Source organism: Mirounga leonina, unplaced genomic scaffold, assembly GCF_011800145.1.
Source record: "Mirounga leonina isolate KUSES-001 unplaced genomic scaffold, KU_Mleo_1.0 Mir_171, whole genome shotgun sequence".
Lineage (NCBI taxonomy): Eukaryota > Metazoa > Chordata > Mammalia > Carnivora > Phocidae > Mirounga > Mirounga leonina.
In genome coordinates, this window is record NW_023270436.1 from 8,347,948 (window position 1) to 8,375,013 (window position 27,066).

A 27,066-nucleotide genomic window follows, 5' to 3' on the forward strand; every position below is an offset into this window, starting at 1 on the left:
CCACAATTAATTTTAAATTACAAAGTGGTTTCATCTACAAATGCCCTTCACAAGAAAACCATTAAAATCTGAGATAACGTTGAGAGTTGATCCTGGCACTCACTAAATAATCTGTCAGCAGGTTATAGAGTCTGACCTGACACAGCCCTTCAACATTAATCAGATTTCCCCCAGAACAGAGTGTAACCTTTCAAGCACCTGTTTGCTTTTCTATGGGAAAAAGATACCACGCAAAGCTTCACTGCTGAAATCTCTTTAGGGGAAAAAAGAGATTCAAAAAGCATATAAGCTGGGGGCGCCTAGGTGGCTCAGTCGTTAAGCGTCTGCCTTCAGCTCAGGTCATGATCCCAGGGTCCTGGGATCGAGCCCCGCATCGGACTGCCTGCTCCCTGGGAAGCCTGCTTCCTCCCTCTCCCACTCGCCCTGCTTGTGTTCCCTCTCTCGCTGTCTCTCTCAAAAAATAAAATCTTAAAAAAAAAAAAAAAAAAGCATATAAGCTGTTCAATAAAGCTGTGGGAAAAAAAGGCCTTAGTATACATAAGTAATTTACTTATAAAGAACAAGTTATAGGGCGCCTGGGTGGCTCAGTTGGTTAAGCAACTGCCTTCGGCTCAGGTCATGATCCTGGAGTCCTGGGATCGAGTCCCACATCCGGGCTCCCTGCTCGGCGGGGAGCCTGCTTCTCCCTCTGACCCTCCCCCATCTCGTGCTCTCTCTCTCTGTCTCATTCTCTCTCTCAAATAAATAAAATCAATCTTAAAAAAAAAAAAAGAACAAGTTATATAAAAGGAAGTCATATTTGGGATTAGAATCAGGCTAAAACCAGAATAACCTACCACAGGTATATTTGAAACCTAGTTTAATTCATATTAGGTAGTTATTTCTACAAGGAAATGAGTATTTCCTCTCATGCACAAGCAAAAGCTTTCATCCACAAAGGGCGAACACTTTTTAAACAGTGGAATTAATCCAGATATAAAGAGAAATTTTACTCAGAATACATTTCAAAGGAAAAGAAAACAATTGTTAAAGGAGAGAATGCTTAAGATACAAAAGATATGAAACAGCAAAGAATAAGAACACCTCTAAGAGCAAATGGAGGCCATAGTAAATACTAGGAAATAGAGAACTGAGGGAGACACATCCTGCCTATGAGAAGCTCACCTTCTAGTGGGCAGTGACTACTCACTCACACAGGAACTAGACAAACAGCTCCCATAAATGCTGCTATAGGGGGGGTTAAGAGCAAATGGTTAATGCTCATGGGGCACTGTGGGAATGGAGCAAGACTGCTTAAGAAATAGCATTCACATTAGGCCCTGGAAGGTAAGTCAGATTTCCACAGGCAAGGGAGAGTAGTACCAGGAAAAGAATGGAGAGCAATTAGGTGTGGCTGGGGTTTGGGTAAGTGCTGAGAAGTCGAAAAATGCAGGACAGGAGCTGAAGGGCTCCTGTGGAGGGCCAAGAATTGTTATCCAAGAACTTAAATTTTTAAAAAAGATTTACTTTAGAGAAAGAAAGAGAGAGAGAGAGAGAGAGAGCATGAATGGGGGGAGGGGCAGAGGGAAAGGGAAATCCTCAAGCAGACTCCCTGCTGAGCATGAGCCCAACTCTGGGGCTCAATCCCAGGACACTGAGATCATGACCTGAGCCAAAATCAAGAGTCAGGCGCTTAACTGACTGAGCCACCCAGGCTCCCCATGACCCAAGAACGCAGGGCTCGATCCCAGAGCCTTGGGACCATGACCCGAGCGGAAGGCAGATGCCCAACCACCTGAGCCATCCAGGCGCCCCCAATCTAGATCTTAATTTTTTTAAAGATTTATTTATTTATTTTAGAGGGAGACAGAGACAGCACACGTGCGTGTGGGGTGAGGGGCAGAGGGAGAGAATCCCCAAGCAGACTCCCCACCTAGCAGAGCCCCACGTCATGAGATCATGACCTGAGCAGAAACCAAGAGTCCGACGCTCAACCAACTGAGCCACTCAGGCGCCCCTCCAATCTATACTTTAGAAAAATAATCCTGATAGTGATGGAGAGAATGGGTTGGGAAGAGGTTAGAGGTCAGGCATCAGCTGCAAGATTTTAGGTTAGAGGTAACGAGAAAAATAGAATCATTACTGGAAATACAAAGGAATGAATACAGAAAGACACCTGGACTTGATATCAATGTATTTTATATCAACAGGTTTCTGGATTTCAGGAATGAGTATTGATTAGATGATTCCCCAATTGGGAAAGGGGTGGAAATGCCTTTAGAAGATACTGAATTCTGTCTCAGGGTATGCGGAGTTTTAGGCGCCAGGAGGACATTTTTAGGGAAATGTTCTATATAAAGTCAGAAACTATGACTCGGCAGCTGGGAAGGCAATCAGAGCCAGATCTTTGACAAAGATCGGGAATTGACACCATTAGGGGTAGATGACATGCTCAGAGAGAGCACAGAGAGTAATAAATTCAAGTGGGGATCTTAGGAATGAGAATTCCTTGCCAAATAGCTCATTTGTTAATTGCATCTTACTCTAGGCATCAAATTACAATCACAGATATGATAGCTGATTAAGGAAGTATCCAGTTTGGCAGAATGATACAATTTCTTTGGAGGTGAAAAGAGGTGAAGCTGAAAAGGTAGGCTGAGTTAATAACTGGGAAGGCTTTGAATGACAAGAGTTTACACTGAATATAGAAGTTATTTCCTTTAATTCACTGTAATCATCTTATGTCTCCATTAATAACGTTCTGTCAGCATAAGTCTAGCTTAAGTGTTTCCTTTGACCCAAAAATCCAATTAAAACCATTATTAGACTAAGATAATGGTTACATATCTGAAATAGCCAAGCAGAAGGCTGAGAGGAGACTATAGAGTGCAGATAATTCCTTTAGGTGTACTACTTGCATGGAAATATCAGTTTTGTGAAGTAGGAGATAATCAACGAAAATATATATGATAATTACAATTTTTCACATAATATTTTGGTTAAGTTTCCCACAGACTGTTTTTCTAAAGTGAAGAGTTAAAAGGACAAAGAAAATTCTGTTGTGTTTCCCATTATTTAAGTCTATCTTTTTATAAAAAGAAAATTCTTAAAGTAACAGCCAATTTTCATTTTTCTAATTAACACATTTTTGTTTTTGCCTTAGTATAGTCATCTAAAAACAAAATTTTGCTGTACTTTAAAAATCATTTAGCTTTTTATTAAACTCAGAATTTTACTTAATAGCTTTGTTCTATGCCAAAAGGTGAAGGAAACTCTCCCTCCTCCACCGCTGCCGCCTCCTTCTTCCGCCGCTCCTTGCGCTGCTTGTGTGCTTGTTCGGTGCGGACCTGGTACCTCTTCTGCGAAGCGGCAGCTGAGGAGACTCCGGCACTAGGCATGGCCGACAAAAAGCCCAAGGAAGGAGTCAAGACTGAGAACAACGATCATATTATTTTGAAGGTGGTGGGACAGGATGGTTCTGTGGTGCAGTTTAAGATTAAGAGGCATACATCACTTAGTAAACTAATGAAAGCCTATTGTGAACGACAGGGTTTGTCAATGAGGCAGATCAGATTCCGATTTGATGGGCAGCCCATCAATGAAACAGACACACCTGCACAGTTGGAAATGGAGGATGAAGATACAATTGATGTGTTCCAGCAGCAGACAGGAGGTGTCTACTAAAAAGGGAACCTGCTACTTTACTCCAGAACTCTGTTCCTCCAGACCAAGAAGACATTCTCAATTAGAAAGCTGCAATTTGGGGCGCCTGGGTGGCTCAGCTGGTTGGGGGACTGCCTTCGGCTCAGGTCCTGATCCTGGAGTCCTGGGATCGAGTCCCGCGTCGGGCTCCCTGCTCGGCGGGGAGCCTGCTTCTCCCTCTGACCCTCCCCCCTCTCATGTGCTCTCTCTCTCATTCTCTCTGTCTCAAATAAATAAATAAAATCTTAAAAAAAAAAAAAAAGCTGCAATTTGGTTCCACCACATCCTGACTACTACAGTATAGTTTTCTCTATTCTTTCATTGTCCCCTTCCCCATTCCTTTATTGTACATAAAGTAACTGTGTATGTGCACAAGCATACTGCATTTTTTTTCAACTAGATAGCCAATGGTATGTTTTGATCGACATCAAATGGAGATGCGATGGGGGAAAATACTGCTTCTGTGAAAATACCCCCTCTCTCCATTAGTGGCATGCTCAGCTCTTATCTTTATATTCTAGTAAGTTATTTTGCTCTGTTTAACAAAAAAAGAACACCACAAAAATCCTTGCATACCTCATTCGATTGGAGAATTTTAATGTTTTTCATTTATCATTGTAAAACCAAGGACAATTTTATAACTTTTTTGTACATAGCTGTTACATGTAGGGCAATCTGTCTTTAAGTAGGGATAAATTACTCTAAAGGTAATGAATCCTACATAGTTTTCCCTTCAAGTCAAGCGCCTTATTGTTTAAATAAACATCTTGTTTAAAAAAAAAAAAAAAGGCTTAGCTGTTACATGTAGGGCAATCTGTCTTTAAGTAGGGATAAATGACTCTAAAAGAAATGAATCCTAGATAGTTTTCCCTTCAAGTCAAGCGTCTTGTTGTTTAAATAAACTTCTTGTTTAAAAAAAAAAGGCAAAGGAAAAAAGATCTGGTAAGCTGAAACTGTGGAAGCTTAAAAATCCCATCTTTCCAATTTCTTATGGTCACCTAACCATGTTGCTGCAAAAGGCTCACCCTGAAAAAGACTTTGAACTAAGCCTGTGTCTCTCTAGCATTGTCCTCCTATTAACAGCCACGAGCATGAGGCTGCCATTCTTAAGCCCTTCTACTACAATCATCTTCAGATTGACATGCAATTAGTTACAAAGCAAACATTTTCCAGAAGATAGTGATGCCTAGAGAATACTAAATTTCAATTTTAATATAAGTATCAGTGAAAAAAAATTGGCAATTTTATTTTATCCAAAACTAGACTGGCAGAATTTCTAATATTAAATAGTACCCAAAGGTAATAGTTTTATTTCTTGCATCTTTGATGATCTCAAGGCATTTTACATTGAGCCTCACACTCTAATGAAGCAAGACAGTTCTACAGGGATTGTTTTTCCGTCAGTGAAACATCTCCTATCTACTAAGATGGGTACTTGATAGTGCAGTGAAATTCCAGAAGAGAAACTGAGTAAGGATCTGGCTGGATCGCAACAGTTGAATAAGAAGGGATAAAGATATCTGGTTTTACACTTTCTGCAGCAAGTATTCATCTAATGAGGCACTGGCTATGCGGTATTTATTGCAGTGCTACAGCCAACTTCTTTTCAGATGAAGAGGTTCTTCTTCAAATACTATAATCTAGTGTTCACAAAGCCAACCTTATTTGTCTAGAGATATCACAACATGAAGCATTATAACTAAAGAAAAATGAGATCACAGTATAAACTCAATATCTATCAAATAGAACAGATCATATTTGTATCAACATTGCTGAAGCCTCAACAATTTGGGCATTAAGAACACTCCCTTGTGATTCAGGACTGTGAAATGTTGTATCTGCAAATAATTATCCCAAAGAGAACAAAAAGCAGGATTACTGGAAAAAAAATTCAACAGCTGAGTTATTCAGAAAAGTACAATTTGCTTTGACTAACAGTCCTTTCACTTCTCTAGAGGTGAAATAATATAGATTGTGATGTTCTTCCTGCTTTAACAAGCAAGTGATATATTCCCTTTGCAAAAAGTTTCCCCAAAGCAACCACTCTGCATTAATCACAATGAAACCTGCTTCTTCTGAATCTCCAGAGACCAACTCTACATTAAGAACTCAAGATCTCTAGGCTGAACAGCTAATTCAAAAGCTGAGGCAACAAAGCTGAAAGAATGGAAAGGAAGAAAGGTTCAACCCCGTAATAAAATGTGCGAAAGTGGAACCTATAAGCAAAACTCAAATTCTGCTAAAGAAATGGAACTGTCTGAGGCAGTTAACAAAACTCAAATAAGGACTCCAATGCAGGAATAAACGGTCCATTTTATGTTTTAGAATTCCAAACAAAATAGCTATTCCTTTCTAGTTTAGTAAACACAAAATTACTTCATAATTACTCAAATTAAAATGTATACACATACACACCCTCAAACCTACTGCCCAGAATACTTCATTATCTAGAGATGGTAAATTCCAGACTATTCTGGGCAGTTGCTTTGCCTTAAAAAAGCAGTGAAAAATGCTGAAAAGAGGTTAAGGAAATGACAGTGTGAAGGCAAAGAAACTCAAACTTTTTTTTTTTTTTAAAGATTTTATTTATTTTATTTTAGAGAGATAGAGTGAGCAAGACTGAGCAGGAGGAGTAGAGAGGGGAGGAGGAAAGAATCCCAAGCAGACTCCACACTAAGCACAGAGCCCAATGCGGGGCTTGATCTCACGACCCCAAGGTCATGACCTGAGCCCAAACCAAGAGTCAGACGCTTAACTGACTAAGCCACCCAGGTGCCCCCAAAGCCAACCTTTTTAAAATAAAATATTCTTCCTCTAACTTTAGCTCATCTGTTTAAATACCAAACACTTAATGTGGAACATGTGGCTCAATGTGGCCTGGGGACCTTGGGTACCTTATAGACTTGGGTAGGAATTACCTTCTCACCACACAAACTGAAGGTGAAGTCACAGAAAAGGTCATTTCACTCCTTTTGAGCTGCAACAGTATCTTCCCCAAATGCTAAATGCTGTTAGCAATGCTTTCTGAACAGAAGAAAGCAACAGGCAGATCACGGGCTCACACTTACTGTGAACTATGGACAGTATGGGCAGGGCCCTTAGTGTGTTATAGAATTAAAGGCTTCTGGGGCTCCTGGGTGGCTCAGTTGGTTAAGCGACTGCCTTCGGCTCAGGTCATGATCCTGGAGTCCCAGGATCAAGTCCCGCATCAGGCTACCTGCTCAGCAGGGAGTCTGCTTCTCCCTCTCCCGCTCCCCCCTCTTGTGCTCTTTCTCTCTCTCACTCTCTCTCAAATAAATAAATAAAATCTTAAAAAAAAAAAAGAATTAAAGGCTTCTGTTAAAGCTGAGACTCCTGTTAGTTTCTAGATATGAGAAAATGTTATATAACACCTAATAATTTAACATTTAAATAAGAAAATAACAGCAATTAAAGTCTAGCTATCTGATGTGTGCCTACTTGTACTAGCCCTTTAGGCTAAGAGAGAATTTTTCCTTCTGTTTATAATTTATAAGATTAGATCTAGAATTCTGGTCTTAAAGGTTAATCTAATATTTATGACAATTAAGCTATATATCCTTTTTTTTAAAAGATTTTATTTATTTATTTGAGAGAGAATGAGATAGAGAGAGAGCATGAGAGGGGGGAGGGTCAGAGGGAGAAGTAGACTCCCTGCTGAGCAGGGAGCCCGATGCAGGACTCGATCCCAGGCCTCCAGGATCATGACCTGAGCTGAAGACAGTCACTTAACCAACTGAGCCACCCAGGCGCCCCTAAGCTATATATCTTTGACCTAACCTCAAAGAGGTTACTATTTACCTCCCTGGTTTTCTCACCCCTCTATAAAAATAAGAGCTGGCCTTTACTGAAATACCACCCTCTGGGAGAGGTCAAGAGTCACATGTAGCCCTTACACAAACACTCTTTTTTAAAAAAATGAGAACATAATTTCCTCTGAGTTAGCCTGCCAAGTGGAGAACTGTCCCTTAATTTCTAAACACTAACTATATTTTTTTCCTACATGCTGTTTAATTAAGTAATGATCTTTGAGTGGTAGGACCAGTAATTGTTTTTTCTTCTTTTTACTTTCCACATTTTCCAATAATGAGTATGTATATTACCTTTCTCGGAGGGATTACAAAAACTATATAAATCCAGTTAGAGCTACATTTTACACTTACACTAAATATTAAAGTTATTCAACACAGTTTATTGAACCTCTTCTATATACATGACACTGTAGCGAAAAGCAGCTAAAGGGATTTACATGTAATAAAAGATTTCCTGCCCACGAAGCTTAAAATCAAGTGGTAATGACTATGGCAGGGGAGAGGGGTTTGGAGAAGTTTATGATAAATGGCTGTAACAAAATAAATATGCACCAATAAAAACTAAAGCAAGATCAGATTACATGTAGCTAAAGGAATCAGGAAAAGTATTCATGGAGAATAGAAGTGCCTCATATGAGCCTTGAATGATGAAAACACGAGTCACGAGGGAGGAGGTTGAGGATAGAATTAATTTGGGCAGTTCCCTAAGATTCTGACTAATATGGATAAAGTGCAGTAATAAAGGTGAGGTTAAGCTCTAAGAGCAGAGAAACCTGACCTCCAGGTAAATGCCTATTACATTCCTGCCAGCAATCAGCCCAAACGCACTGCAGGAGTTCAGGCATAAAGGAGTAAAGGGCTGGCCTGAAGTCACCCAAGTTCCTGTGGCCCACTGAACTAGTTCAACTGAGGCCTTTATTTGCTTTAATGAAGGGGGCTTTGCTCAACTGTTAGCCTAGGAATAGCTCATATCAAAGTACTATTCAGACTCAATAAAGATCACTTCAGTAAAACAAAGTTTTAAATGATCATTTGACTTGAAAAGCAGTGTATACACACTAGGTAAGGGCACAGGCTTTGGAGTCAGATCGGGGTTCAAACTGCAGCTCCAGGACTAGAGTTAAGTGTACCAAGGGTGTCCTTGGGTAGCTCTCTGAGCCTTAGTATCTTCATCTGTAAATGGGTATAGTAACGGATATCACAGGACTGATGTGATGAACAGGGATAATGTATTAAAGAGTACCTGCCACAATGCTCAGCTCCCAGTCAACATGCAATAAGAGAGTTATGCCTCTCTTTCAGAAGGACTAAATAACAGCATATAGAATAGCCTAGCCTGTAGCAATCAGAAAAAACAATCTTTGATTAGTGTTTGTATCTGTGGTCACAACCAAAAGACAATTCCCACTCACAGATAATGTATAAAAGATGAGTGGTCCATTCAGGTTTTCCCATCACACATCCACCACCATTCAATATCTCATTAAACATTTAACAGTAACTAAGAAACAAACTTATGTCTCTAAAAAAGGAGAAACAGATCCACCTGCACTTTGAAGAAATTAGTTTTCTTTTTCCAGAAGTGGCTCTGAAATAACCTTATTTAACAAATATCTCTTAAGTGCCTGCTGCCTACTATGTGCCAGGGTTCAGACTTAGATATTCCTTATTTTATTTATTTTTTTAAAAAGATTTTATTTATTTATTTGAGAGAGAGAGAGACAGCGAGAGAGGGAACACAAGCAGAGGGAGTTGGAGAGGGAGAAGTAGGCTTCCCTCGGAGCAGGGAGCCCGATGCGGGGCTTGTTCCCAGGACTCTGGGATCATGACTTGAGCCCAAGGCAGACACTTAATGACTGAGCCACCCAGGTGCCCCAAGATATTCCTTATTTTAAATGGAAAAATCTTATAACAACTAGTGATAAATTGGTCTAAACCATTTCCTTAGGTAATAACAATAATTGCAGCACCTCTATCACAGCTTTCCTGTCTCCTTTCTCCCTCTCTGTATTGTAACTCCCCTTCAGGGCTGAGTCTCTTTCCATTGCTAACCAACCATCTTTTTCATCTCTGGGTGTTGGCCTAGTACCTGGCACAAAAGTTCTCAGTTCTTGCTGCACACCGAGATTACCCAAGCCCCACCTCCTGAGTCAGTTTGTCTAGGATGGGCCTGGGCCTCCTAACTGCACAGGTAATTCTAATGAGAATCATTGCTGGAACACTGAGAACTCAGTAAAGGCCAGCTGGACTTAAGCATTCCATGAGCCAGATGATTCCACCTCTGAAATGCCTCTCCCACCAAGCAATCCTGTTTTCCATCCCCAAATTCAATCCTCTCTTGCATATCCTAACCTGGTTAATGGCAGCCCAACCCACCCACACTTGTAGACTAGAAACTTAAGGAGGCTTCCAGATGCAAAACCTCAAAATCAACTTCAAGTCCTCTTTTCTCTTTCACCCTCTTCGTCCAATTATCACTAAGTCCTATTGATATGTCTGCAATGTTTCTGAAGCCAGACTACTTTGAACTGTCCTAGTTAAAGCCTTTTCTAGTTCAGACTATTTCAGTAGCTCCCTAACTGGTCTTTTGCTTTCCTATTCTCCCATTACACTCTGTATCATTTTCTTCTTTCTTTCTTTTTTGCTTTTTATAAGATTGCTATGTCCATGTTGCTCTTCAAATACCTTCCACGTATATACATTCCTACTTGTATATGTAAAAACATTCTGGGGGGGGCGGCGCCTGCGTGGCTGCTCAGTTGGTTAAGCGTCTGCCTTCAGCTCAGGTCATGATCCTGGGGTCCTGGGATCAAGCCCCACATCGGGCTCTCTGCTCAGTGGGGAAGCCTGCTTCTCTTTCTCTCCCTCTGCTTGCTGCTCCCCCTGCTTGTGCTCTGTCAAATAAATAAATAAAATCTTTTTAAAAACAATTCTCTGGAAGGATACACCAGAAACTGATAACATTAGTTCCTTCTGGGAAAGGAACTTTGCAGCTAGAAGAGAGAAACTTTTCACTTTGTACCCTTTTAAATTTAGAATACCTTTTGAATTTTGTACCATTTGAACGTGTTGCCTCTTCAAAAACCACCAAACCAAATGCAAAACAAAGGCAACAACATCTTCTATAGCTTCCTGACCGCCCCCCCCCCCAAATGGAACCCAGTTATTTAATATGGCAATTGTGACCTTCAACAGTTTGGTCTCAACCTATTTTCTAACAATTCTCAACTGCCCTTCCAAACCCACTCAGCCAGCCCAAACTACTCTCTAGCCACAAAACAGCCGTAGTTTGAAGACAATCTTCTGTGTCTGCTGATCCCTCAATCTGGAGAGCTTTACCATTCCTCTCACTTGCCTCAATTACTGAAAAACCCATCTATCGAGACCTGACTCCATGCTTCCACAACACCTAATGTGTGTGTATTTGTTATACTGTTCCTGTGGCCTTCCCTGCCAGACTTCAGAGCTGAAGTCTCTCTTGTTCTTGGTCTTCTTCACAGCACCTGTCAGGGACTTACAGGAAACAACCAGTAAACAATAAATTCAGTTGACTGTACTGAAAAGTTAGAATACCAACACGCTGGTGTACAAACTTTCATCTGAGAACTCCAAAAAGAGTTCATCTTAGAGTTGCACAAGATGTTGTGCCCTGGGTTGGAGCTAGCTACAAGATGCTCCTCTCACAGACCGTTATAAGAAAGTTTGATGGAAAGAACCCAGAAAAGGAGTCAGGGGATGATACCACAGCCAGCTTACTTTGCCACTAACTGGTTGTAGGATACTGGCCAAATCACTTCTCTAAGCTTTAGTTTTCTCATCTGTGAAATAAGGGGCAGGGGGGCAAATTCTCTCAAGAATTCCTTTTTCTAAGATCGAAGATTCTGGGATTCTAAGTCGTACTGCAAGAAAAGGGAAACTGTTTTAGAAACTATAAAATAAAGGTTAACATACAGCTATGCTTTATTTTTCACATACAACATTACATTTATTACATGAACTAGTTTTGAAGCAAAGGCTCCATCTCAGCCTTCCCAAATTTTCCTTTCTCCTTATTACACCAACACATACATGTTTTCAGAGAAGTTTCAATAATGATTCAGAGAGTAATAATACTGCCCCATGTCCTTTTACTTTGGTTTTAACCACCTAAAATGTTGGGAGAATATGCTTCTTCTTTAAGCTAAAGTCTAATTAAACTAAGCCTAACTAACAAAAAGTCCAGCCAACCATTTTTCAATTTGAAATTCTGATAAAAGAATAAAAGATGGTTATGGACTAGTATTAATTTACTTCACTGAATTCAGATGATCTGTAAATAAATATGTGTATGTGGAATGTATTCACAAAACACCCTAACTTTGTTATCCAAAGACCACTGACTGGTGAATTTAGCATACACGAACAAGAAAAGCAATGATAAGATCGAAGTTGCTGCTCAAGAACCAAGAGAAGTGAATTCTTAAAAATAATGTGTGCAGGGATGCCTGGGTGGCTCAATCGGTTAAGCACCTGCCTTCAGCTCAGGTCATGATCCCAGGGTCCTGGGATCGAGCCCCACATCAGGCTCCTTGCTCAGTGGGGAGCCTGCTTCTCCCTCTGCCTGCCGCTCCTGCTTGTGGTCTCTCTCTCTCTAATAAATAAATAAAATCTTTAAAAAAATGCATGCATAAAACATCCTTGTTTAGACTTCATTTCATAGAAACATTGATGACCATATTACCAATTAGTGGTTAACTTAGAGGCCATGAACAGTTTTCTAGCTCTTATGCAAATAACTCACATCTATTTTCTTATCCAAAACTGCTATCCAAACGTTGATGTGAAAACAGAAGCACTTTTTGTTTCATTCAGCACAGCTATTCGTTTTCATCTACATCAAATGACAGCATAGACTAATTCTGATAAGTCAAAAAACCTGGATAATAGGATCCTTGAAAAATCAGAATGTACAGTCAAAGCAGTACACACATACACACAAAGAAATTCCCTTCCTTTTCAAAATAGTCTGTTAATGAGTAAAAGAAAAATCGGTACAAAAACGTGTTGGAATTGGCCTGAATCAAAATAATACTGGGTCTTTCAACAGAAAGCACTCTTTGTAGTAAGTCACTTTTGTAGTCTCTGGCAAAGTTTTTGCAGTCATTTTGTAGTCCGTGGGATTCATACCAACAATCCAATCAATTCTAGAACTATTCACCAAACTTACTCACCACAAAAACAGCTATTTAAGAACCTGGTAAATTTATAAACTGTTAAATGTGACAGACTCAAGATCAACAATAAGCTTATTGATGAGAGCAATTTCATAACAACTGGAAACGTATAAATTAGCGTAACCTTTCTGGAGGGACCCATGCTAATATTTATATCAGAGGGCTTGCAAATGTTCATAGCCTTTGACTCAAGAACTCTTCAAGGAATTTATCCTAAGGAAATATTCAGATGCTGAGATACTCATTCACTCTAATCTTACTCAAAACAGAAAACTGGAAATTGGGGCGCCTGGCTGGCTCAGTTGGTAAAGCATGCAATTGATCTTGGGGTTGTGAGTTCGAGCTCCACGCTGGTGTAGAGATTACTTAAATAAGTAAGACTTAAAAAAAAATAAAATCTTAAAAAAAAAAACTGGAAATAATCTAAATAACTAAAAATAAGAGAACTGGTTATTAAACAAATTATGGGCTATACGTGCAGAAAAAATACGATGCAGTGATGCATGGAAATATGCTCAGTTTACATTACATAAAAATAACATTACAAAGCAGACTATATATATATATATATAAGCTCAATTTTATTTAATAGTACGTATACATACAATTGTGTGTATACAAAAGCTGGAGGAAACCACTGACTATAGTTTAGTTATGAGTTACAGGTGTCTTATACTGTGCTTTTCTGAACATGTGTTATTTTTATAAGCACAAAACAAAAGCATTTACTTAAAAGCACTAGACACACAAGCAGGAAACTTAGGTCCAAGTCCCAGCTATGATACTAGCTGTATCGACCTTATTGATGAGTCAAATTTATAGATAAGGAGGGCGCCTGGGTGGCTCAGTTGTTAAGCGTCTGCCTTCGGCTCAGGTCATGATCCCAGGGTTCTGGGATGAGTCCCTCATCAGGCTTCTTGCTCCACGGGAAGCCTGCTTCTCCCTCTCCCACTCCCCTTGCTTTTGTTCCCTCTCAGGCTGTGTTTCTCTCTGTCAAATAAATAAATAAATTCTAAAAAAAAAAAAAAACTTTATAGATAAGGAAACAGATGCAGATTAAGTGGAGATAAGAGCAGCTATTCATAGTTAAAAGATTAAATAATGTAAAACACAAAAACATGCTGTTAAATCTAAATCACTATATATAAAGCTCTGATAAGATGAATCATATTTTGTGTCAAAATACTAAATAATGCTTAGGAAAAATAGAGTGAAGTACTTTCACTCTTTAAGGAAAAGCTTTGTACCCCCACCTCTCAATCCACCCAAAATCCTATTTGGGATCTTATTCAAAAGAACTGAGCATCTTTTTTTCCTCAAAATTTTAAAATAAATTGAAAGAGCTATGCCACTTGCCAAATCAAGTTTAACTGATTAAGTGTTATCAGTCCAATGCCCTCTGCAGTGAGTCAGTTTTTGCAAAAAGTCTTGATTTATGATGCAATTTTATAAATTGTGTGTATTGTTTAATAGGAAACAAATGATTTTAGCTCTCAAGGAAATAGAAAACTACTGTATTTTTAAAATTTTTGACAACTCCCAAACAAGACAGATGACTAAATTTTATTACTAATGACAAAAATTAGGATCCAGGGCACCACTTCTTAAAATGAGACCAAAAGTTAACACTAATTTTGAAAGGCAAATCCACAAGGCACACTGTTTTAAACTAACTAGAACTTCTCATTTGAAAAGTCAAATTTCAGGAAGGAAATACTAATGTTACTTTTCTAAAGCATTTTCCTGAAAATTCTGAACCCGAAGTCCCAAGTAAGGCCTCTCTAAAAGGCACAGGGACCTACATAAAATGCATTTGACATTTAGCTTGAACTTGACATAAGCGTTTACTCAAAGGACATGGCTGTAAGTCAAATACTGTGGCCTGGGTATAGTGCTTCTTGAGTCACCTGAGTACAAACTCCATTTGGATACTGTTGGAGCTATTCAAGTTATGTATTGCCCAGTTTCATAAAGCAGTGCTGAAGTTCAGGGAACAGCCTCCTCCAATCCAGCCCCTTCTGCCTGCAAAAAACCCCACCACAACCAATACATGCATCTTACCTTCTGCTACAATTTTTTTTTTTTTTAAGATTTTATTTATTTATTTGACACAGAGAGAGATAGCGAGAGCAGGAACACAAGCAGGGGGAGTGGGAGAGCAAGAAGCAGGCTTCCTGCCGAGCAGGGAGCCCGATGCGGGGCTCAATCCCAGGACCCTGGGACCTGAGCCGAAGGCAGATGCTTAACAACTGAGCCACCCAGGCGCCCCTGGTCAGTGGCTTCTTAAGCCTTGCTGTTTCCATGAGTCCTAGAAAGCTCTTTTACTGAATCCACAACTCTCCATTTCCTTAATATTCCACAATTTTCTCTTGAAAGCACATAGATTATGAAATCAGGCATAAAGTACTGATTAGGGACACCCGGGTGGCGCAGTTGGTTAAACACCTGCCTTCGGCTCGGGTCATGATCCCAGGGTCCTGGTATAGAGTCAAGCATCAGGCTCCTTGCTCAGCAGGGAGACTGCTTCTGCCTCTGCCTGACGCCTTGCTCGCTAGCGCTCTCTCTCTTTTCCTGACAAATAAAATCTTTAAAAATTAAAAAAGTACTGATTAACCTTAGAACTTAGATTTGATTGTTGCCTTTTAAAAAATATTTCCTTTGGATAAAATAATAAGTATATAAAAATAATTATATAAAAAACAACTATATTCCTCATAAAGTTATAGCTATAGTAAGACCCAACAATTCCATTTTTAGGTATATACCCAAGAGAATGAAAAATAAATGTTCACACAAAAGCCTGTACATGGATGTGTCACAGCAGCACTATTCACAACAGCTAAAAAGTGGAAACAACCCAATGTCCATTTATAAATGAATGGATAAACAAAATGTGGTATATCCATACAATGGAATATTATTCAGCCATAAAAAGGAACAAAGCACTGATACAAACTACAATGTGGGTGGACCTTAAAATACACTAAGTGAAAAAAGCCAGATACAAAAGACCACATTTTGTGTGATTCCATTTATATGAAATGTCCAAAAGAGGCCAATCTATAGTCAGCCTATACTTTCTGTTGCCAGGGGTTGAGGGAGGGGAGACTGGGGAGTGACTGCTAATGCACAGAGGTTTCTTTTGTGGTGATGAATGTGCTCTGGAACTAGTCAGTGGTGGTGGTTGCACAACCCTGTGAATGTACTAAATGCCACCTTTTTTTTTTTTTTTTTTTACTTTAAAAGGTAAACGTTATGACAGATGAATTCTATATTTCAATTTTTAAAAACTCAACCAGGGTCATGTCTGCTGTCAAGAGGTAGATCAGGCTAAAATTTGACTTTCAGAAAATTATGACTATATAATAAGACTAGTTTCCTGACACAGCTTAAAATCTAACTGAGGGAAATTCCAAAGATGACTTCTTCAAAGGCTTAAATTAGCACACATGCACACTCTCCCAATGTGACTACTTTGTTATTAAAAGGATAACTCACTTTCAGATACCGAGCTTCTACCAAATATATTAAAATTATCATGACTGTTGGAAAACATAAAATTCTACCTAATCTATTCACTTCCTAAATAAACTTTTGATCCTTATATTGTTCACGTAATCCTTATAGCTTAAGACAACTACTTTTAAGATTGACATTACTTTGGGCACCTGGGTGGCTCAGTTGGTTAAGCGACTGCCTTCGGCTCAGGTCATGATCCTGGAGTGTCTGGATCGAGTCCCGCATCGGGTTCCCTGCTCGGCAGGGAGTCTGCTTCTCCCTCTGACCCTCCCCCCTTTCATGTGCTCTCTCTCTCGTTCTCTCTCTCTCAAATAAATAAATAAAATCTTAAAAAAAATTGACAATCCTTTTTTTTTTTTTTAAGATTTCATTTATTTTTTAACAGGGAGAGAGACAGCGAGAGAGGGAACACAAGCAGGGAGAGTGGGAGAGGGAGAAGCAGGCTTCCCGCAAAGCGGGGAGCCCGATGCAGGACTTGATCCCAGGACCCTGGGATCATGACATGAGCCGAAGGCAGACGCTTAACGACTGACTCACAAAAACACTTCAAAAATCCTGGCCACAATCAAAATCATATCCAAAGGCTAGAATATGAAATTGTTTTCATTTCTCTTTAAGGTTTCAAGTTAAATCAAGCTTCAATAAACATCTGGCAGTTTTATAAGAATTACTTTACAACTCTATTCAGAGGTCAGATTTTATATGGCATAGACCATGCTGCCATTTCTTAAAGAAGTGGTTTCAGTAAACTGTGGTTTAGTATGCAGAGGAGCTTTTGTTGCATTTTAATTATGAGTCATACTGTGGATACAGAAGTTGTAAACACACACACACATATACCCTTAAGCAGGAAAAACATTAGAAGGATCAACTGTACCTGAAGAGACTGGTTTTGAATTCACCCATGTTACCAAGAAAACTTACCTAGTGAAGCAACAGAAAGTGGACTGTAATGGGCAGTCTTGGTGCTAGTCCTAGTTCTGCCATTAACTAGTAGAATAACCTTAGCAAAATCATTCGACCCTCTGTAGGCCTCCATTTTCCCACTGGACTCCAAGGTTTCTAAGTCTTACAACTCTCACCAGTCTTTGATTCTATTGTTAAGCAGCTTACAGCTGTAGGAGGCCTAGCAATTACACACTGGACAGCTCTCATATTTTTGTGTACTTAGGCATCCATGCCATATAGAGTAATGAGAGAACTCAGGATTAGCCACAACGAAGAAGAAAAAGGAAAAGTGCACACAGCTCCTGCTGGTATTGGTTTACTCCTGTTGGACCTAATAAAGAGAAAGCACCTTTGCCAATTTTCCAGGGGATAGGAGTGGTTCCTATGTCTCACCACACCCACCATAGTTGGTTTTTCCTAAAAGAAATCCAGTGGGGACTCTACAAAAATGCTGTAAAGCACCAAGTACTTTTAGTCACTGCATACTAATAGAACAGATCAATTCTAAATTAAAGAAATAAAACAGCTTTCTCTTTCTAATACAAAAAGAAATAAACAGCTTTTATTCCAGTCAAGGAGTTGTAGATGAGCACAGTGACTTGTACATATATTTAGCAACAAATACAGTATTAACCCAAAGAAAATGAATTATCTGTAGAACTAGAAGGTTCAAAGCACTGAGGTTCAACATAACATTATTCAACATGGTCCTTTAATGCTTTTCAGTTTACAACTCCAACTTCCAGAGAAAAAGCATTACTAAGGACTTGCTGAGATGCCTCACCTCTTTCATAGCAAGCAGTAATCAGACCTGCCTGATGGGATAGTGTCAATAAAACAGAAGTCACCATCACACAAACTGGTTTGTAGAAGCCAAAGATCAAATGAGGCCTACTCAGAAGTTGTTTCAGGTGGTGGCCCCCCAAGATGGCTTTCTGGAAGAGCTCTTCCAAAACAGGACAGTCCTAGAGAACCTGTCTCCCCTGATTTGTACACCAAACACACACACACACACACACACACTTATTCTCTCTCTCAAAATGGCTCTTTGTCAAATATGGCCAAAGACCACCCCTAGGTCACACCTGTCTGGTTATGCCTGGCAGCATTCCTTTTGGAGGGGTTACAGAGCTGTGGTTCCTAATCTGGTCCCTGTGGATGGACCTCTAAGTGGTATGCAGATGGACTTCATGGGGTCAGTGAAGTCACTGAATGCCTATGCAAAATGTTGTCTCCATGCACATTTTTGTGGGTAGAGAGCCCTTGGGCAGTCAAAAGTCCTGAGGCCATGAACCAAGGAAAGTTAAGAACCACTGGTTTAGCGCCAAATATAAAACAGGAGAACTATACTGAAGGTACCCATGTGAATACGATAGGAAATAATGTCTGTTATTTGAGGTGCAAAATAACAAAGCGTGAGGTTTTTTCAAAACAAAAAGAAAATATGATCGATGGTCAGAAGTCCCTAAGCGTCAGGTAGTCCACTCCCTTCCTCCTCTAGTCTAGATGAGGAAAATGAGCTGAGAGGCTCTTACCCAAAACCACATATCAGAGCCAGGCTGGCAAAGTTGAGGACAAAATTTGGCAGGGTTTCTGCCAAGATGGTAGGTTTATACTTTTTTCAAAATGGGTTTGACCAAAATTCCCCATATCCTTCTAAATACCCCACTTCATTAAGAAAGTAGCCTTCACAAATTTTAAAATCAAGCTTAAGCATAGGGATTTAGCTCATTAAAATGTCCCCAAATCATCAATCAAATTGCAAATCTTTCACAAAAGCCAGCACACAGATTTGTAAGGGGAACGTTAGTGGCTCATTATCACCTATCCTGTTGCACTGACTCCAATTTGAAAAAGCAGCACAGGTCACAAACTCATTAAACGAAGCTTCTAAATGTAATGGGAAAAGACAGCTATTGACAGCCCTTTAAAAAAGATACTGAGTCAGGGATGCCTGTGTGGCTCAGTCCGTTAAGCGGCTGCCTTCGGCTCAGGTCATGATCCCAGAGTCCTGGGATCGAGTCCCACATCGGGCTCCCTGCTCCTTGGGAGCCTGCTTCTCCCTCTGCCTCTGTCTCTCATGAATAAATAAATAAAATCTTAAAAAAAAAAAGATACTGAGTCAGGGTCAAGCTGACTTCAAAGTGAATTGGTATGATTTCTATCTACAAGCTCCTTCACCTACTGAATCCTCCCTCACCCTCTTAAGAGTGTTGTCTAAACACTAAATGATTTTTTCAACACAGGTAATGGGGTCATTCATAAATTAAACTGAGAACAACCTTTCCAGTAACCCTGTTCACAAACACTACATGTAGTAGAAACAGATAATAGGCAGTTATTCTGAGATCAAATTAAAAAATAATTATTGTCATAAAGAGTTACAGGACCATTTGTTCCAATGCCAAACTGTGCCTCAGCATATGAAATTTAAAGTAGTCAAAAACTCAACCTCACCTAAGAGGTGAAACCAAAGTGACATTTGAACCCAAGTTCAATGACAGCATGTCCTTCAATATCAAAGGAAGTGCTTTACTTATTAAAGGAGATTTAATGGCAATATGATTCTATGGCATACACATTGTCTCCAAAGACGTATATTATGATAAACTTTCTGATTGCTTGTTAATTATATTTAGCCCTTTCTATAAGCTCATACGCTAGTCTCCCAGCCAAAGGTATAACTGGAACAGGCCTTTGGAAGCACCTGTGGCCTGAAAATGCTTTAACCAATTCTCAAGGCTCTCTTCGCTGCAGTTTGAAGAAGGTTCGACCATTCTCTTTTGGGTCAAGGAGACTCTCTTCCGCCCCGAATGACCTGAAGTGGGCAAGAGCAGTTTGGGAGAATGCACTGCGAGTGTTTTTTCACCAGGCCAGCGCCACCGCCTGCGAGACTCCGAAAAGGATGGAGATCTGGTCACCATCGAGGCGGCGAAAGAATGCGGCTGGGCTGTCTGGGGCTCAGGACAGTCAGTCTGCTCTGGATCCCGCAGCCTGTGGCCAGGCTGTGCGTCAGGAGCACGCGAAGAATTAGAGATCTCCGGGGCAAGCAGAGGGAGGAGGCGGGGAGGGAACAAGAGCGAGGTTAGGAGTCTGCAGGTGTCTCCGGGGGAAGGGACGAGGTCGTCGGGACTGGCACAGCCAAGTGACTAACAGTGCGGTTCTGGACTCGGACAAACTGGTCACAGCGTCAGGCTGTGTGACCTTGAGCACAGAACGCGACCGCTCTGCGGCTCAGTTTCCTCATCTCTAAAATGGGGGTTGTTCCAACGGAGAACGCACCACGGGCGCTTGGCACGGCGCCTGGCACATAGTAAGCGCTCCCTCCCTACAGCTACTACTGGCTCTCGGGCTCCTCTCACCGCTTGGAGGAACTGGGGAAGAACTGGGGAAGCCCCGAGCAGGGGAGTCCCCAGGAGGCGGATCCGGGGCTGGGGCGGGAGGACCCGGGCCGGGTACTCACCGAGCACGTCTGCCGAGCGGTGCCGGGCCACGAAGCACGCGTCGTCCCCGTAGCACGCGCCCTTCTTGAGAAGGCCCTTACGGAAGTCTTTGCCGAAGCCGCAGCCGGCCGTCACCAGCCCGTAGTCACCGCTGCCGCCGCCACCGGCCCTGGGGTCGGTCTGCGAGAGGCCGCCAAGCACGGCGCGGGCCACCAGCCGCCCGTACGAGAGGACCGAGAACATCGCCGCCGCCGCCCCCCCGAGGAGGCGGGGGGCCCGGGGAGCAGGAGGACGCGGAGGCCCAGAGCCGGCTCTCTCCTCAGCCGCAGCAGCGCCGCCGCCGGGGCGCTCCTCAGGGCGGCGCACAGTCGCCGCCGCCGCCCCTGCCCTACGCGCGGGGCCTCGCACACGCTCCGCTGCGCGCACCGGAGCCAGAGCGAGGTCAGAGCCGGCGGCTCCTCCACTTCAGACCAAGTGGGGTCCCAGCTGCAGCCACCGCTGCCGCCGCCATCTTCCGCTCCACTAGCGTGTTCCGGGCCGCGCCGGCAGCACCGCCCCCTCTATGGCCACGCCTCAGCCCCGCCCACGGTTCGCTCTCAGGCCCAAGTCACGCCCCCTCGGGCTCGGTGCCTTCTGCGGTCTCTGAGGTCGAGCGTGCGCGGAGGGTGTGGACGCAATGTCTCCTGGGAGTTGTAGTCTCTGCTTCACGGCTTAGCATCCAAAACCTAGGAGGATTTCCCCACGCGGGACCTAAATTAAGTTATTGAAAATTACAGATGGGCTGTTTGAAAGTTTCCTCCTTGTTTTAACCATATATTTTATTTTATTTATTTATTTTTAAAGATTTTATTTATTTATTTGACAGAGAGAGGGATATAGCAAGAGCAGGAACACAAGCAGGGGGAGTAGGAGAGGGAGAAGCAGGCTTCCCGCGGAGCAGGGAGTCCGATACGGGGCCCGATCCCAGGACCTTGGGATCATGACCTGAGCTGAAGGCAGCTGCTTAACCGACTGAGCCACCCAGGCACCCTTAACCATATATTTTAAAGGCTATTGTTTTAAATAAACCACCATCCCTTCAAAGAAAAAACCCAAAAGAAACTAGGGTCAGGTCATGTAGTATGACTCTGTAGTACATACATTAGGAAACTGAAGTACACAACTCTAGTGACATCTCCAGAATTTATATACTGGAAGGGTTTAGAGGCGGCAATCTGGAAAGAAGAGCCTTTTTACATAATATTAAGAAAATTCGAGGAAATATTACTGTCCCTATTAGACTGGGGTGTGAACAGGGTGATCGTGATGGAGACACAGAAATGGCCACTATAGATATACCATATAGAAGTGTTTCAGACTTTGCAAATGGTTCTGCCAATTTGGGGATAAACAATTCCAGGCCCCAAACTTCTTTGTCCCAAATCTTAAATTTCTTGGGGGGTCCACCTGTCTAAGCAGGTTTTCTGACCTCTGGCTTGGGTGCCCAGACAGGCCATGCAGTGCCAAAGACTTGCAAAGATAAGTAAGGCCCCTTGCTCTCTCCTTCCACGGCTGACACCTCTTCTCTTCAGAAGGACAGCCCCTGGCAAGAAAGGCAGTTCCTCTACTTTTCTTGTTAAGCTCTCAGCCCATCCTTAACAAAGACATCACAGTAGCCTCCTCCAGATTTTGATTATTATTATTAACACACTTTCTCTGAAATTGTTTAAGTTAAATACCTAAATTTAACAGGGAGCTTGTAATCTAATGGAAAGATTAGCTCACCAAATACGTGTAATATGTGTGTATGTGTGTATAAATGTACAGATTACATACCATGCCTGGTGGGGCTTTACATAATCTAGCTCCTGCATACCTCTCCATCTCATTTGGTGCCATGTCCCCTTCACTGACTGGGCTCTAGCCATGCTCACAGATGCTTCAGGGCCTATGCTCTTGCTCTTTCTTCTATTCACTAGAATGTAATTTTGTTATCTCAGGGTCCTATGTTCTTTGTTGCTGTATCCCCAGAACATATGGGCACACAGTAAATACTTCAGTAAATGAATGAAAGAATTAATGAATAGTTCACTAGATCCTAAACTCCCCAAGGGCAAGAATCATTTGCCATTGTATTATTAGAATCTAATGTACTGCCTGGCACATAGTAAGGGAGATTGTAAATGCATGTTGAATAAAAGAAGGAATAACTGAATAGGAATCATAAATAATATAAAAAATCATATTTGTTGAATAAAAGAACGATTGAATGAAGAGTAGTTACAAATAAAACTGAGATTTGAAGCAAGTGATCCAATTTGGAATAATTTTTAGTTTTATTAAGACAAGTATTTATAACCCCGATACATTGGTCCTTTTCCAGTTCACTTTTTTTATTTTTTAATAAAGATTTTATTTATTTATTTGAGAGAGAGATTGAGAGCATGGGATAGGGGAGGGTTAGAGGGAGAAGCAGACTCCCCACTAAGCAGGGAGCCCAATGCTGGCCTCAATCCCTGCGGGACTCAATACTGGGACTCCAGGATCATGACCTGAGCCAGAGGCAGTTGCTTAATCAACTGAGTCACTCAGGCGCCCTCCAGTTCACTTTCAACAGAAGGGTAGTTACTCTGGGGATTCCCATTTCATTCTTTAAATGATTCTTTTTTATACCTTTCTTACTATATGTAAAGTCCTGCCAAACATTCACTCAAAGTGCATTGTTCCATTATCCTAATTACTGTCATCATTAAACTCTTCTGTGTTTCACAGTGTGCCAAGTGCTCTATATGTTTCTATCCTTAAGGGTTCTCATAAAAATCACTTTGCATAGTGAGTGGCATTTTGTCAAATACGTAGACTAAGAAAAAGCTCATTTACTGGATAAAAGATATGGCGATTCCAGAATCGCAGTCACACCTTGCTATTTTTTATGACCCAGAAGAATTGGAGCGCGCCTAGAAGAGGGGGCGGAGCCTTGAGGAGCCTCTGCTTGGCATTTATGTCTATGCCGTTGTGCTAAAGGTTGTTCTTTCAAGCACACATACCACTACCAAATCCCAGCCAGGCTGTCAGGTAATTCTACCCCAAGGACAAACTTTTTAAAATAGCATGTCAACCCCTATTCCTTGCCTCGTCAAACTTCTTCAGACAGCTCCTACCGTTCATTTTCAGGGCATATATTATCTAATTTCCGTGTCACTCACAAGAACCGGTCGGATGAGATGAGCAGGAACCTAAGATGTGACTCTGAAGCTGGTAACCTCTGCTCTGATGGGGCTGCTCTTTTCAGTTAAATGATACCGGGGCCCTGAGTTTCCTGCAAATGAGTTTTTCACCCAGAGCACCATGGGAACAGAATCCTTTCTTAAAGCTCCTTTGCAGTTTTTGGAAAGGAGAGGAGACAGGGCCTCAGGTTCCTTTGAATCATTTATTCCAGAGACAGATCTGAAAAGTTTCAGCATCGTGGGGAAGTCACAAGAGGGTACTTTAAAAAAAAAACCAAAACACCTTCCCCTGCCCTGCCCCAGAAGCACAATTCCCTTTTGACATTTTGATAGATTTAAAAAGCCCTAAGAGTTTTCTTCCTTAGCAGAATTACATTCCTAGCACTTCAAAGATTCCTGGGAGGTCAGTTGTCACTCTCAAAGGCGAACAAGTGGTGAAAATACCATCTGTGCTCCCAGGGTACCTCTGTGGCATTAGGAAAGAGCTTTGCACTGGAGTCACCCCCAGCTCCTAAAAAAAGAAAAAAAAAAAAATTCCCTAATATGATTTTCTGCCAGAGTGGTACACTGATCTCTCCTAATTTCTTTTTGCTAACCCATTCAAAAGGAGCACTAATTAGTTTATGGAAATGTTTCTCAACCTTGGCACTACTGACCTTTGAGGCCAGATAATTTTTTATCGTGAAGGGCTGTCCTGTGCATTGGAGGGGGCTTAGCAGCTTCCCTGGCCTCTACCTACTAGAGGTAGGTACTACCTCTACCTCATCCCCCAGTTAGGACAACCCCAAAAATGTCTCCAGATATTGCTAAATAGCCCCTGGGGAACAAAATTGCCCCCAGTTTAGAACTACTGGGTAGATGGGACGCCTGGGTGGCTCAGCCGGTTAAGCATCAGCCTTCCGCTCAGGTCATGATCCCAGGGTCCTGGGATTGAGTCCCACATTGGGCTCCTTGCTCAGCAGGGAGCCTGCTTCTCCCTCTCCCTCTGCCTGCCACTCCCCTTGCTTGTGCGTGCTCTCTCTCTCAGTCTCTCTAACCAAAAAAAAAAAAAAAAAAAAAAAAAAAAGAACTACTGGGTGATAACAATACAATGCAAGTTAGCAAATACTTGATGGGCACTTGTGATGTCTCAGGCTGTGGGATAAGGATAAAAAACGTTGGTGCCTTCATGGCAATCACAGTGGAGCAGGAGGGTTAAAGTTAAGTAAATATATAGAAAAAAGAAGCATCATCGGTTGAAATAAAAAAGGAGCATGGGGAGGAGGAATGGGACCTGTTGGGGTGGGAGAACACGCAGGGCACTTCACGAAGAGGTGACATTTGTGAGAGGCCTGAATGTACAGAGAGAGGTCTGAGGAGGTGGGACAAGGGGATGGCCAGTCTGAGAGGAAGAAATAGAAACTCAACAAATGCAGAGTGTGACTGGAGAACAAGGAGTCCAGTGCAGCTCCACCTTAGAATGTGAATGAAGAATAATGAGGAACGGGGCTAGGAAAGTAGTCTAGGAAGGCCATAAAAAGGAGTGAAGCAGCGACACATGCCTCAGCATGATGACCCTTGAAAACATATGCTCAATTAAAGAAACCAGTCCCCAAAGACCACATGTTGTATGCTTCTATTTATATGAAATGTCGGGAATAGGTAAACCCATAGAGACAGAAAGCAGATTAGTGGTTGCCAGAGGCTGGGGTGTGGGGGAATGGGAAGTGACTGTTAATGGGTGTGGAGTTTCTTTTTGGGGTAATGAAAACGTTATGGAATTAGATAGCGGTGATGGTTGCACAACCTTATAAATATACAAAAAACATTGGACAGACCACTTTAAAGGGCAAATGTTATAGTATGTGAATTACATCTCAATTTAAAAAATAGTTTAGGACCTACTGCAGAGGGCCTTATATGCTAAGCTTACATGCATTAAGCTGGAAACACCAAGGGGTCACCAAAAGCTTTTAATATGCCAGTGACAATAATAAAGTAATAAGTAATATTATAATTATAATAAAATAATAAACAATAGTGATGAGAAGAAGAATGAGAGTGAGAACAACAGACACCATAGATTGAGCACCTGCCATGTGCTTTACCTGTATCATCTGCTCTGACTACCTAACCATGTGACTACCCAACAGTCCCACCTGCTGTTTCCTTCATAGCACGTAGGACTTACTTATTTTGTTAATTGTTTGGCTCCTCCCTGACTAAACTGTAAGTTCTAGGAGAGCAGGGGATTTTGTCTATTTTTTTTTTTTTTTTAAGATTTTATTTATTTGACAGAGAGAGATACAGCGAGAGAGGGAACACAAGCAGCGGAAGCGGGAGAGGGAGAAGCAGGCTTCCCGCGGAGCAGGGAGCCCAACACGGGGTTCGATCCCAGGACCCTGGGATCACGACCTGAGCCAAAGGCAGACGCTCAACAACTGAGCCACCCAGGCGCCCCGGGATTTTGTCTATTTTATTCACTACTTTATCTCAAGTCTCCAGAACAGTGGCTGGCAAGCGCAAGTGCTAAATAAATCTAGTAAGTGGATGTTGTTTAATAAAAGAACTTTAGAGATCCCATAGAACAAGCAACTTATTCCACAGCTGAAGAAAGGGAGCAAGTAACATGTTCATCCCATATGAAGTTAATGGGTGGAGCTGGGCTGAACTGGAGAGGCGTCCGGGAAACTCTTGGTCCCTGCCCTGCAAAGCCCGTTTGAAGGAATTAGCCATAGGCTGTTCTTTTCGTTGAACTTACCTTGCTTTGCATTGTCTGTGCTGGTCATGTTTTTCCCACCTAGAATCCATTCCCCCCATTCTCTGATAATAGCATTTTGATTTTCTTTGGAGGTATAATCGGACACCCCCTTGATTCACGCAGATTGGGAGGAACTGGGCAAGAGGTGGACACGTGGCCCAGGTCTGACCAATCAGAACATTGCATTCTCTTGGTCACTGTGATTGGTCCATAGTGAAGGCATAAGACCCAAGGTAGGCCAATGAAACTCCACCATGTAATTTGCTGGACGTATTAAGAAGGAGAAATTCTCACCAGGGTTTGTAAGCTGGTGGAGTACAAGCCTGGAGCAGCTGATGGCCATTTTGCCACTACTTGGGAAGAGCTGGTCTGAAGAATAAAGGCAATACAAAGAGAAGCAGAGCCTACAGATAGTAAGAAACAGAGACTTGGTGACACTGAGTACACGCCTGAAACCAGCTTTACCTGAAAAAGGAACAGTCCCTG

At 41.8% G+C, this 27,066-nt stretch overlaps 2 protein-coding genes across 3 annotated transcripts in view; one reads left to right on the forward strand and one right to left on the reverse strand.

Annotated features, from left to right (window-relative positions):
• PPTC7 (protein phosphatase targeting COQ7) overlaps nucleotides 1-21,167 on the reverse strand; it is a 64,736-nt gene extending 43,569 nt beyond the window's left edge. For both annotated transcript variants that reach the window (XM_035016986.1, XM_035016987.1), the window contains exon 1: nucleotides 20,655-21,167. In XM_035016986.1, the coding sequence (XP_034872877.1) occupies nucleotides 20,655-20,877 (223 nt within the window). In that variant the 5' untranslated portion in view covers nucleotides 20,878-21,167. The remainder of the gene's footprint in view (nucleotides 1-20,654) is intronic.
• Nucleotides 3,376-3,698, forward strand: LOC118018461 (small ubiquitin-related modifier 2-like). Its single transcript, XM_035016993.1, has one exon. The coding sequence runs from the start codon at nucleotides 3,376-3,378 to the stop codon at nucleotides 3,661-3,663; it is 288 nt and encodes a 95-aa protein (XP_034872884.1). The 3' UTR covers nucleotides 3,664-3,698.
• Nucleotides 21,168-27,066: the final 5,899 nt, after the last annotated feature.